Source organism: Somniosus microcephalus, chromosome 10 (assembly GCF_052327205.1).
Source record: "Somniosus microcephalus isolate GS21.2 chromosome 10, FLI_Smic_1.0, whole genome shotgun sequence".
NCBI classification, from domain to species: Eukaryota; Metazoa; Chordata; class Chondrichthyes; order Squaliformes; family Somniosidae; genus Somniosus; species Somniosus microcephalus.
Window position 1 is genome coordinate 102067894 of NC_140996.1, and position 12250 is coordinate 102080143.

Sequence of the window (12250 nt, forward strand, 5' to 3'; positions counted from 1 at the left end):
GAGTGATATGGAGGTAGATATTTACAATTACCACATGCAGCCGAATGTGTGAGTGCCAGCTCAAGATAACACAGTAAGCATATTTCATCTATTGAATTCCATCCCTCGTTAGGAGATGACTATTGGAGGGGCTCCAGCCAAAAGGGCTCTGATGGGTATGATACACTGCTACACATGTTCTGGTCATCCCTCGACATTCAAGTATTTTGGGCAGCAGTCCAGGATGCCACAGAGAACATGACAGTCCTCGCGATTCCTAAAGATCCAGACCTCTCATTAACATATGCTTTTCCTTCAGTTGCTGATACACTCCCGTTTAAAGTACCAGTGAGCGGTGGGAAGGTTGATTGTACTGTAATACAAGCTGGTTACTGAATCACAGTGTTGTCCAATAGAAACTGCTGACTAGCCACAGGTGTTGCTGCAGCAACACAGTTTTAGCTGCATGCACTAATTTTAGCAGAAACAGCCCTACACACAATGGGTACATGTACTTAAGAAACATTTACCACCATTCAGTTACCAAGAAAGTAAAGCACTCACAACGATTGGAAAACATTTGCACACTCTACTTTTCATCTTACCATTTTACCAATAAATACAAAAAAAAGTAAAAGTACACATGCATACGCCGTGCGAATATGAGTATTTGGATCACAAGCCCAACGACAGTGTCTATTACTCATTTTTTATTTACTGATCAGAAATGTTACATCTGGATTCCCAAGTAGCAACATGTGGCTAGTGCCCACTGCTGTGTCAGTTAGTAACTTCATCCATGGTCAGGCAAGTGGAGAAAGAAAACTTGCACATTACAAGCAAAGAAAAAACAAAAGGTTTGCATTACGGAGACATGGTTGCAAAGTGACCAAGGATGGGAACTAAATATTCCAGGGTTTCGAAAAGACATGCAGATGAGAAAAGGAGGGGGGTAGCCCTGATAATAAAGCATGACATAAGGACAATAGTGAGAAAGGATCTTGGCTTGGAAGATCAGGAAGAAGAATCAGTATGGGTGGAGATAAGAAATAACAAGGGGCAGAAAACAGTGGTGGGAGTAGTTTATAGGCCCCCTAACAGTAGCTATACCGTAGTAGTATTAATCAAGAAATAATAGGAGTTTGTAACAAAGGTAACGCAATAATAGTGGGGGACTTTAATCTTCATATAGACTGGGCAAATCAAATTGGCACGGGTAGTCTGGAGGACGAGTTCATGGAATGCATTTGAGACAGTTTCCTAGAACAATACATCATGGAACTAACCAGGGGGGAACAGACTATTTTAGATCGTGGTTTGTGCAATGAGAGAGGGCTAATTAGTAATCTTATAGTAAAGGATCCTCTAGGGAAGAGTGATCATAATATAAGAATTTCACTCTCAAACTCAATGTGAAACTCTAAGTCTGAAACTAGAATCTTAAACTGAAATAAAGCCAATTACATAGGTATGAGGGGCGAGTTGGCTAAGGTAGATTGGGAAATTAGATTAAAAGATACAACAGTAGACAAGCAGTGGCAAACATTTAAAGAAATATTCCAAAATTCTTAATGAATATACATTCCATTGAGAAATTAAAAAATCTATGGGAAAAGTGATCCATCAGTGGCTAACTAAAGAAGTTAAGGATAGTATTAGATTAAAAGAGGCTTATAATGTTGTGAAGGATAGTAGTAGCCTGAGGATTGAGAGAGGTTCAGAAACCAGCAAAAGATGACCAAAAAATTGATAAAAAAAGGGAGAAAATAGAATGAGAGTAAATTAGCAAGAAATATAAAAACAGATTGTAAGAGCTTTTACAAGTATGTAAAAAGGAAGAGAGTAGCCAAAGTAAACGTTGGTACATTAGAGGCTGAGACAGAAGAAATTATACTGGGGAACAAGGAATAGGGAGAGACTTTAAACAAATATTTTGTATCTGTCTTCACAGTATAAGACACAAAAAGCATACCAAAAATAGCAGCAAACCAAGGGGCTAATGAGAGTGAGGAACTTAAAGTAATTAATATCAGTAGAGAAAAAGTACTTGAGAAACTAATGGGACTAAAAACTGACAAATCCCCATGACCTGATGGCCTGCATCCTAGGGTTCTAAAAGAGATGGCTGCAGAGATAGTGGATGTATTGGTTGTGATCTTCCAAATTTCCCTAGATTCAGGAACGGTCCCAGCGGATTGGAAGGTAGCAAATGTAACCCCACTATTCAAGAAAGGAGAAAATGGAACTACAGGTCAGTTAGCCATCATCAGGAAAATGCTGGAATCCATTATTAAGTGGTGACAGGGCACTTAGAAAATCATAAGTTTTCTGAGGATGTAACTAGCAGGATAGATAAAGGGGTACAGGTAGACTACCCTTTATCCGGATTTCCGAAAACCGAAACCCTCTAAAAACCGAAGGTTTTTTCGTTCAGCGTAAGTCGTGCGTACGAACGAAAAAACCTTCGGTTTTTAGAGGGTTCCGGTTTCGGAAGTTCGGATAAAGGGTAAGTCGTGCGCACGACCCCCCCGCGGACCCCGCCGGCCCCGACAACCGCCGACCCCCCCCGCGGACCCCGCCGGCCCCGACAACCGCCGACCCCGCCAGCCCCGACAACCGCTGACCCCCCCGCGGACCCCGCCGGCCCCGACAACCGCCGACCCCCCCGCGGACCCCGCCGGCCCCGACAACCGCCGACCCCCCCGTGGACCCCGCCGGCCCCGACCCCCGCCGACCCCGACTGACTTACGCTGAGCGTCAGCGTAAGTCGTGCGCACGACCCCCCGCCAACCCACCTTCCGAAATCCGAAATTCTCCTTTATCCGAAACTCGGCTGGTCCCGAGGTTTTCGGATAAAGGATAGTCTACCTGTACCAGTGAATGTAGTATATTTGGATTTCCAAAAGGCATTCGATAAGGTACCACATAAAAGGTGAACGGTTCATGCAGTTGGGGGTAATGTATTAGCATGGAGAGAGGATTGGCTAAAGGACAGAAAACAGAGAGTAAGGATAAACAGATCATATTCAGGTTGGCAGGCTGTAGCTACTGGGGTGCCGCAAGGATCAGTGTTTGGACCTCACCAATTAAAATCTATATTAATGACTTAGATGAAGGTATCAAAGTTTGCTGATGATACAAAGCTAGGTGGGAAAATAAGCTGTGAGGAGGACATAAAGAGCCTGTTAAGGGATATAGACAGGGTAAGTGAGTGGGCAGTAAGGTGGCAGATGGAGTTTAATGTGGGGAAATGTGAGGTATTTCACTTTGGTAGGAAGAACAGAAAAACAGAATATTTTTAAATGGTGATAAAATATTAAATGTTGGTGTTCAGAGAGATTTAGGTGTCCTAGTACAAGGAACACGGAGAGTTAGCATGCAGGTACAGCAAGAAATTAGGAAAGCAAATGGCATTTGGCCTTTATTGCAAGGGGGTTGGAGTACAAGAGTAAGGAAGTCTTGCTACAATTGTACAGGGCCTTGGTGAGACCACACCTGGAGTACTGTGCAAGTATATCCTTAGAAGCAGTGCAACGAACGCAGGTTCACTAGATTGATTCCTGGGATGAGAGGGTTGTCCTTTGAGGAGAGATTGAGTAGATTGGGCCTATACTCTCTGGAGTTTAGAAGAATGAGAGGTGATCTCATTGAAACAAGTAAGATTCTGAGGGGGATTGACAGGGTAGATGCTGAGAAGTTGTTTCTCCTGCCTGGAGAGTCTAGAACTAGGGGGCATAGTCTCAGGATAAGGGGTCGGCCATTTAAGACTGAGATGAGGAGGAATTTCTTCACTCAGAGGGTTGTGAATCTTTGGAATTCTCTACCCCAAAGGGGTGTGGATGCTGAATCATTGAGTATATTCAAGGCTAAAATACATAGATTTTGGACTCTAGGGGAATCAAGGGATATGGGGATCGGGCAGGAAAGTGGAGTTGAGGTCGAAGATCAACCATGAACTTATTGGCAATGAGTTACCAATCCCCACGGGTGCTTACGAGGTGTGTACACGGCCATAGGGACCGTGCAAGATCCGGGTTTAGGCATGCGAAGCGCATGCGCTGAAACCTGGAACTTGCAATTTGTCAAGAACTCTCTTGACAGATCATCCACATGCCCAAGAAAAATGCCTCTGCGGGTGGAGAGTTGCGCTATTTGCTCAACTTCCGCGCGCTGAAAAGCAATAGAATTATTACGACTGGTAAAAGCAGGCATAAGTCCTGCTTTTACCAGCATAAGAGTTTAAACAAATAGTAAAGTAAGATTTTATGACTCACTTATAAATTAAAAACCCTGTTCAATAAGGTAAGGTTATATTAAGCCCCATTAAAACATATTTTAAAGATAACATTTTTGTTTAACATATTTAATTAAATGCCATTTTAATTAATTTTATATATGTAATGGTTTTTATTTATTTATTTCAGTGAGTTGGTGCATTTTTGTAGTCATCCCCATTCATACTTTTGACAGTTCCGTGTGTACAGAACTGTCAAAAGTATAAAGGGGGATTCCCTTCTTCCATTGGTTGGGCTGCCCACGTGATCCCAGGGGAGCTTGCGGTTCGCAAGCTCCCCTGGGATATGTGGGCCTCTGCGCATTTCGAAGAGGAGAGGCCCAGGAGCGGAAGCCTCAGTATCGACGGAACCAGCAGGTAGGTTCTTAGAACTTTTTCTGATCGGAGGTATCCACCCGCAGGAAACCTCCAATCGGAAATTCAGGGCTACTGAATGGTAGTGCAGGCTCAAGGGGATGTATGGCCTACTCCTAATTCTTATGTTCTTACATTCTTATGGAGTATCTTTCATGACCTCAGGACATCCCAAAGCGGTTTACAGCCAATGAAGTCACTGTTGTAATGTAGGAAACGCAGCTGCCAACATGTGCACAGCAAGGTCCCACAAACAACTATGAGATACTGGCCAAAAAATCTGTTTTAGTGATGCTGGTTTGAAGGGTAAATATTGGCCAGGACACCAGGGAGAACTCGCCTGCTCTTCTTTGAATAGTGCCCAGGGATCTTTTATGTCCACCTGAAGTGACAGATGGGACCTCGGTTTAACGTCTCATCCAAAAGATGGCACCTTCAACAGTGCAGCACTCGAGTGACAATGCAGATTTTGTGCTCAAGTCTCTGGAGTGGGGTTTATATCCATGACGTCCTGCCTCAGATGCGAAAGCACAGCCACTGAGTCACAGCTGACACTGTATAGGTCATCAAGGACTGATTGCATAATGAGGTGCTACTTGCAAGGAGCAGAGCTTGCATTGGACATTGGGCATTTGTCACAGGCCCGCAGCCCATGGCTTTCCATCCATTAAAATCAATGGACTGAAAATAAGAAGCCAGGTGCCCTACAACCATGGCTCCTTGCTGAGAGTGCATGGAGTGAGCGCTTACAAGAAGTTAATAATTCTTAAAAGTAAATGTTTATTACATAGAATTTACAGCTCAGAAATAGGTCATTCGGCTCCACAGGAGCCTCCTCCCACCTTACTGCATCTCACCTTATCAGCATAACCATCTAGTCTTTCTCTATCATGTAAAAGAAAAGACTTGAATTTATATAGTGCCTTTCATGACCTCAGAACATCCCAAAGCATTTTACAGCCAATGAAGTACTTTTGAAGTGCAGTCACTGTTGTAATGTAGGAAACATGGCAGCCAATTTGTGCACAGCAAGTGACCACAAAATAAAGTTAGAAAAGAAAATGAGTGAAATCTCTTGGCCACAAGCTCCTAGAAGGATTGTGTAGGCAGACTTTTAAAAAATCAGACTGATGGATTTATGGAGAATTCCTGGTGAGAATGTTTGCTCATAGTTAATCTGTAATTGTTGGTGTTTTATAGATGTTTTCAAAATAAAAGCTAAGTTCAGAATTCCGAGGTCGGCAACGATGTATTGAGTTCTATCAGTTAAACTGGGAAAATTGAACTCTCGGTATAACACTAGGACTGGGTTCAGTTAGTTTGTAATCCAATCGAGACTCACTCTCATAGCCTATCAAGATGTATCAGAAACATTGTCCAAACGTTTCATCAATCTCTTACAGCCATCTGTTATTTTCTACATAATATACACAAGGTATATTGCATCCTTGTAATATGCAGTAAAACAAAATCCAATATCTCGGCAGTTCAAATGACATGGTACAATAGCCCTTCTGTTCAAAGTACTGTGCGATTTAACTGTGGGAGATTCGCCGCTCTCTACTATCTATACCTGTCAGTGTCGAAAGCAAAATCTGTTGCCAGAAACGGAATAAAATCGCTGTCTTGAAGTGAATCTGTCACTGAAACCTCTCCACTAGCTACTGCCTTGTAGCACGTTTGTCTGCAAATAATTTCAAATCCGGCCTTTTCCAAAAAGTTAAATCTGCCGTTTGCTATATGGCATTTCTTTTTTTTTAAACTACGGTTCTTTACAAGTTAACGCGTGCTGCAATCCAATCGTCTGTAAAAACGCATCACTTGCTACACACCCCACTTTTGGTCCTTCAGCCGTTTTACTGAATAAATTACAATTAAACATTTTCACCTACTTCTAAACAGATACCGAATTATTTACAAAACTCGCACCTTCTAGATCAGTTTTAACATAGGAAATCAGTTAGAATACCGTATTATAAACTACTGGCGGCTGGAAGTACACGGTTGTTTTTGTTTGGTTTTGATACGCTTTATATTCTACCATTTCGTTTGGAGAATTGCAAGAGGATATCTGTCACCGTCTATTCTTCCAATAAAACTTGTGGTTCCATGTTATTTTTGAATTCGTGAGCTCGCTATGAAGATCCAGCAAAGCTGTGCACTCTACTGAGCTTCTCAAATAGATGCCTCAAACCCTTCCATTGCAACAATTTAACTTCGTGTGCTTAGGTTAATGCTAATGTTATAATTCAGAGCCATTTACATTCAGCTAACTAAGCGGCAATTTCCCATACTAAATGACATGAAATGCAAACTTCTGTCTTTGATTACAATCAAGAAATCTGCCTTAATACCGTGATAGCCACATCCCCTCTAAATTGTTCATTGATTGTTAAAGCACGTAGAAGAACGATGACAGATGAAACATTTGCTTTCCCTATTGTCATCACTCTCCAGTCACACACATCGTCTCTCCTACCTGTTTACATCATCACTTTCCATCGGTATATTAAGTTAAAGGAACAAAGTAAATACATTGTGGCAGGTTTTTTTTACCCATGACGATCTTTTTGGGGGGTATTGCAATATTCACTCGTAAAACTGTATCTAGTTTCCCCCCAGCCGTCAGCACTGACGTACACTAAACGCTGTTGTGAGTTAGCATTCATTTGTTATATCCAATTCTGCTGTCACTTCCTAAAAGCTGTGGTGTCATCCTTCATAGTACCTTTTGACACGAATATTTTGGTTTAAAAAAATTAAATTCAAATAAAGCTTCTAATGACTTTTTTTTGGTTCCCCACTCACACGCAACTGGAGACCGGCTCATTCATAAAGAATTGCGGGTGAAATTGCTTGAGTACGTGCCCCCGGTCGAGAGCGAGCGCCAGGGCCGCGCATTGCAATGCTCGCTCCCTGTCGGAGACCTCCCCCCGCGCCCCCAGTTCCTTACTGCCCACCGCCAACCCCTCTCCTCCGACTCGACTTCCCCGCTCCATTGGCCGAGCCCGGAGTGCTCGGATTGGGCGGTGCCAGAGGACGCGGGCACTCCATTGGCCGGAGAGGCTTTGGTTTTTGTGTAGCCCTGTATGTTTTAACGAAGCTTGCAGGAGGGAAAGGCAGAGACCCGGAGCGTGTCGGCGAGAGGTTCATGTCCAAAAAGGACGCCTAACTGAGCGAGTGCAAGCAACACAACGAGAAAAAAAACAGCACACACCAAAAGCAGAGGGAAAGAGCGCATCCGAGCCTCTGAGTGTCACCCACGTCCTGCTCGCCTGCAGCACAGGCTGGACCCAAGACTGTTGCTCATCACAAGTGGGGAGAATCAACAGGGAAAGTAACGTGTGTGTCACCGAGAGCTTGGGGCTGCCGTAGGTAGCGAGAGAGAGGCAGAGATTTGATTCTTTTTGCCTTCACTAAGTGTCACTGAAGGTTTGTGTTGCTACCGAACGTGTGATGGGAGACTTTCACGGAAATCCTGGACGTGCCAAAGAAAGCGTTTAAAATTAAAACTCCTGCTCTTCGAGTGTGTGGGGGGAAATCAAAATAAGGGTCATTTTTTTTCTTGCGGTCTTGTCCGTGTCACTGACAGCAGCTGCTGCCGCTTTCTTGAGTAAAGATAGGCGCGCACACACAGATAGATATTCATCCAGTCGGTGTGAGTGTGTGTGTGTGTGTGCAGCATGCAAAATTCTCGGCAGCTGCATCTCGTGAAATTGGAAGGAACACATCGCAAGCCTTGAAACTGGAACATCGGCTGCGCCGCATTTTGCAAGCGCTTGGATTTCACTTGTGAGAAGCCAGATTTCGCATCTACACCGATCTCGTCCCACGACCCGTGCAAATAGATTTGTGGGCGGTTAAGGGGAGAGGGGGAAATAAAAGTGTCTGGCACGATTGCTATTTCCCCCCCCCCCCCATTAAGGATTTATAATGCAAGATGGTGACGAAAGACTTTTTTCTTGTCGTCAAACTCAGTAACGTTTTGAAATGGCTATTGTAAGATGCATCGATGCTCACACACCGCTGCAGGCTCGTCTGTTTTCCGAGCTGTAAATCAACAGGTTTAACACCAAAAATAAGAAGGGGGAGGAAAAAAGCAAGTGCTGGGAATGTACCTGCATATTTTGATTTTCCTCTTACTCTGGACTGGAGCTCTGACCTTGAAGAATTTGAAATACACGATCCTGGAAGAACAAGGACCCGGGACCGTGATCGGGAACATTGCAAAAGATGCTCGCCTGGCGACGAGTCCCGAGCAGAGGAAGCCTAACTTTCGGGTTCTGGAAAATTCCGCCCCACATTTGCTGGACGTCGATCGGGAAAGCGGGTTGCTTTACACCAAACAACGCATCGACCGGGAGACCGTCTGCAAACGGGCTGCCAAGTGTGTCGTCTCGCTGGAAGTCTTCGCCAACGACAAGGAGCTGTGCATGATCAAAGTGGAGATCCTGGATATCAATGATAATGCGCCAAGTTTTTCCACTGAGCAGATCGATGTCGAGATCCCCGAGAACGCGGCTCCGGGGACGCGCATCCCCCTGACCAGCGCACACGACCCCGACACCGGCCAATTCGGCCTCCAGACCTACCAGCTGAGCAGCCCCAACCGGCTGTTCGGCCTGGAGGTGAAGTCGCGGGGGGACGGCACCAAGTTCCCCGAGCTGATCATCCAGAGGCCACTGGACAGGGAGGAGCAGCCCCGGCATGTCCTGGTGGTCACGGCGCTGGACGGCGGCGACCCTCCTAAGTCCAGCACGGTGCAGGTCAAGGTGGAGGTGGTGGACACCAACGACAACAGCCCGTCGTTCGAGGAGCCCAGCTTCACGGTGGAGATCGTCGAGAACACGCCGGTCGGCACCTTCCTGATCGATGTGAACGCCACGGACCCGGACGAGGGCACCAACGGCGAGGTGGTCTACTCTTTCAGCCCCTACGTGGCCGAGAGGATCCGGCAGCTCTTCTCCATCGAGCCGCGCTCGGGAGTGATCAGGGTCCAAGGCAACATCGACTACGAGGAGAGCAGCATCTACGACATCGACGTGCAGGCGAAGGACTTGGGCCCCAACTCCATCCCGGCTCACTGCAAGGTGTCGGTGCGGGTCATCGATGTCAACGACAACGCGCCCGCCGTCAGCTTCGTGTCGGTTCAGCAGGGCTCGATCGGCGAGGCGGCGCCGCCCGGCACCGTCATCGCCCTGGTCAAAGTTACCGACCGCGACTTCGGCCGCAACGGCCAGCTGCAGTGCCGGGTGCTGGGCAACGCGCCCTTCAAGCTGGAGGAGAACTACGACAACTTCTACACGGTGCTGACCGAGCGGCCGCTGGACCGCGAGGTGACCGACCAGTACAACCTGACCATCGTGGCCCGGGACAACGGCTCGCCTCCCCTCAACGCCACCCGCTCCTTCACCGTCAGGGTGGCCGACGAGAACGACAACCCGCCCCGCTTTACCAAGCCGGTGTACGTGCTGCAGGTACCCGAGAACAACATCCCCGGCGAGTACCTGGGCTCGGTGCTGGCCCACGACCCCGACCTGGGCCAGAACGGCACCGTCTCCTACTCCATCCTGCCGTCCCGGGTGGGCGACGTGTCCATCTACACCTACGTGTCGGTCAACCCGTCCAACGGCGCCATCTACGCGCTGCGCTCCTTCAACCACGAGCAGACCAAGTCCTTCGAGTTCCGCGTGTTGGCCAAAGACGCGGGCACGCCGCACCTGGAGAGCAACTCCACCGTCAGGGTCACCGTGCTCGACCTCAACGACAACGCGCCGGTCATCGTACTGCCTGTGCTGCAGAACGACACGGCCGAGATCCACGTGCCCCGCAACGCCGGCCTGGGTTACCTGGTGGCCACCGTGCGGGCCCTGGACAGCGACTACGGCGAGAGCGGCCGCCTGTCGTACGAGATCGCCGAGGGCAACGAGCAGCACCTCTTCGACATGGACCCGGCGAGCGGCGAGCTCCGCACGGCCCAGCCCTTCTGGGAGGAGGTGTCCCCCACGGCCGAGCTGGTGGTCAGAGTGTCGGACCACGGCAAACCCTCGCTCTCGGCCGTGGCCCGGCTGGTCATCGTGGCCTACCTGGGGGCGGCCCCCAAGGACGAGCACCGGGTCAACAAGGAACAACGCCACTGGGACATGTCGCTGCCCCTCATCGTCACCCTCAGCTCCATCTCGGTCATCCTCCTGACCTCCATGGTCACCATCGCCGTCAAGTGCAGGAGGGAGAACAAGGAGATCAGGACCTACAACTGCAGGATCGCCGAGTACTCGCACCCCCACCTGGGCAAGAGCAGCAAGAAGAAGAAAATCAACAAGAACGACATCATGTTGGTCCAGAGCGAAGTGGAGGAGAGAGATGTCATGAACGTGGTGAGCAGTCCCTCCCTGGCCTCTTCTCCCGTTTATTTCGATTACCAGACGCGCCTGCCGCTCAGCTCCCCCAGGTCAGAAGTCATGTACCTGAAGCCCACCTCCAACAACCTCACCGTCCCCCAGGGCCATGTGGTCTGTCACACTTTCTCCGGACAGGGTTCAAATCCGAGCGACGTAACGTCAACGAGAATGTCACTGATTCAGGTAAAACACACACACACCACGGTGTCATTATTGATCTGATTGGGTGGGACCTGTTGCTTTCAGAAAGTTATTGACCAAATTGTGCCATGCGTCTTTAAGAGTTGGGCAATGTGCTCTGTGCACTTAATATCTATGATAAGTCAATATTTCTATAATAGAACGTGTTCCCTCGCGTGAAGTGTATTGACTCCATTATTGATCTGCATAGGGATTTATGACTAAAGTCCTATTGTGTAGGACATAAATTGGGTCCTTCAGTGCTGGGTTGGCGATCATAAGGCCCCCACGAAAGCACCAGTGCAACACTTAGCCAAAAACTGTAATTACTTTGCCCTGTGAAACCTTTTTTTATTTCCTTGGTTTTAAAATACAGTGGGTTAAGTCTATTTTATTGTTGGACAAAAAAAAAACACACTTCTACAAGCAAGTTTGAAACTCAACAGACTTTGGATTTATTATCTGGCTTTGAATCACATTGATTTTCAGAGGAAATGTATCTTTAGATGTAACAGTTGTATGGATCCATAGAAGACGTCATGGTTTCATTGATAGAGTGCAAGGTAACAATACATAATGAGAGATGCATATATTTTAAAAATACTTACTAAAATTGTGCGGATCCTTAACATAAAGTTAATTTTATTCACATTAAAAGAGATGATATTTGCTTCTATTAAAATAGAAAAAGCTTTATTTTTCTAATAATTAGCAATCATGTATCATAGAAACTCACCTTTAAGAATACTTAAACCCTGATCACTAGTGAGGAAATAGTGTTCGATTAACACAAAATAACATTCACAATTGGCAGGGGAAGGATGAAGAAAATTTTGAATATGGGGAAAATACTTATGTATGAATGATGTGGCATTTTTGACTTGTTACTGCATTGTGGTTAATTTAGCGTTATTTATTTAGCAATGTTACTTCAGTAGAAAATAAAACTTGGATTCTAAAATATATCTAGCAGGGGTAAAGGAAATGTTTGAGGCAATGTTACATAAGAAGTGAGAGTAAGCTTCATAATTCATGTTATATT

General features: G+C 46.5%; 1 protein-coding gene and 1 long non-coding RNA gene across 8 annotated transcripts in view; one reads left to right on the forward strand and one right to left on the reverse strand.

Moving 5' to 3' along the window:
- The window catches only part of LOC147111589 (uncharacterized), a 31764-nt gene extending 21540 nt beyond the window's left edge, over positions 1-10224 (reverse strand). Inside the window, exon 1 of the long non-coding RNA XR_015079712.1 lies at positions 10135-10224. This is a non-coding gene — a long non-coding RNA (uncharacterized LOC147111589). The remainder of the gene's footprint in view (positions 1-10134) is intronic.
- The window catches only part of pcdh17 (protocadherin 17), a 154200-nt gene continuing 149492 nt past the window's right edge, over positions 7543-12250 (forward strand). Inside the window, exon 1 of one of the 7 annotated variants that reach the window (XM_085998654.1) lies at positions 7543-11211. In XM_085998654.1, the coding sequence (XP_085854780.1) occupies positions 8740-11211 (2472 nt within the window). In that variant the 5' untranslated portion in view covers positions 7543-8739. The remainder of the gene's footprint in view (positions 11212-12250) is intronic. The other 6 variants (XM_085998655.1, XM_085998658.1, XM_085998653.1 and 3 more) reach the window with 6 other exon arrangements.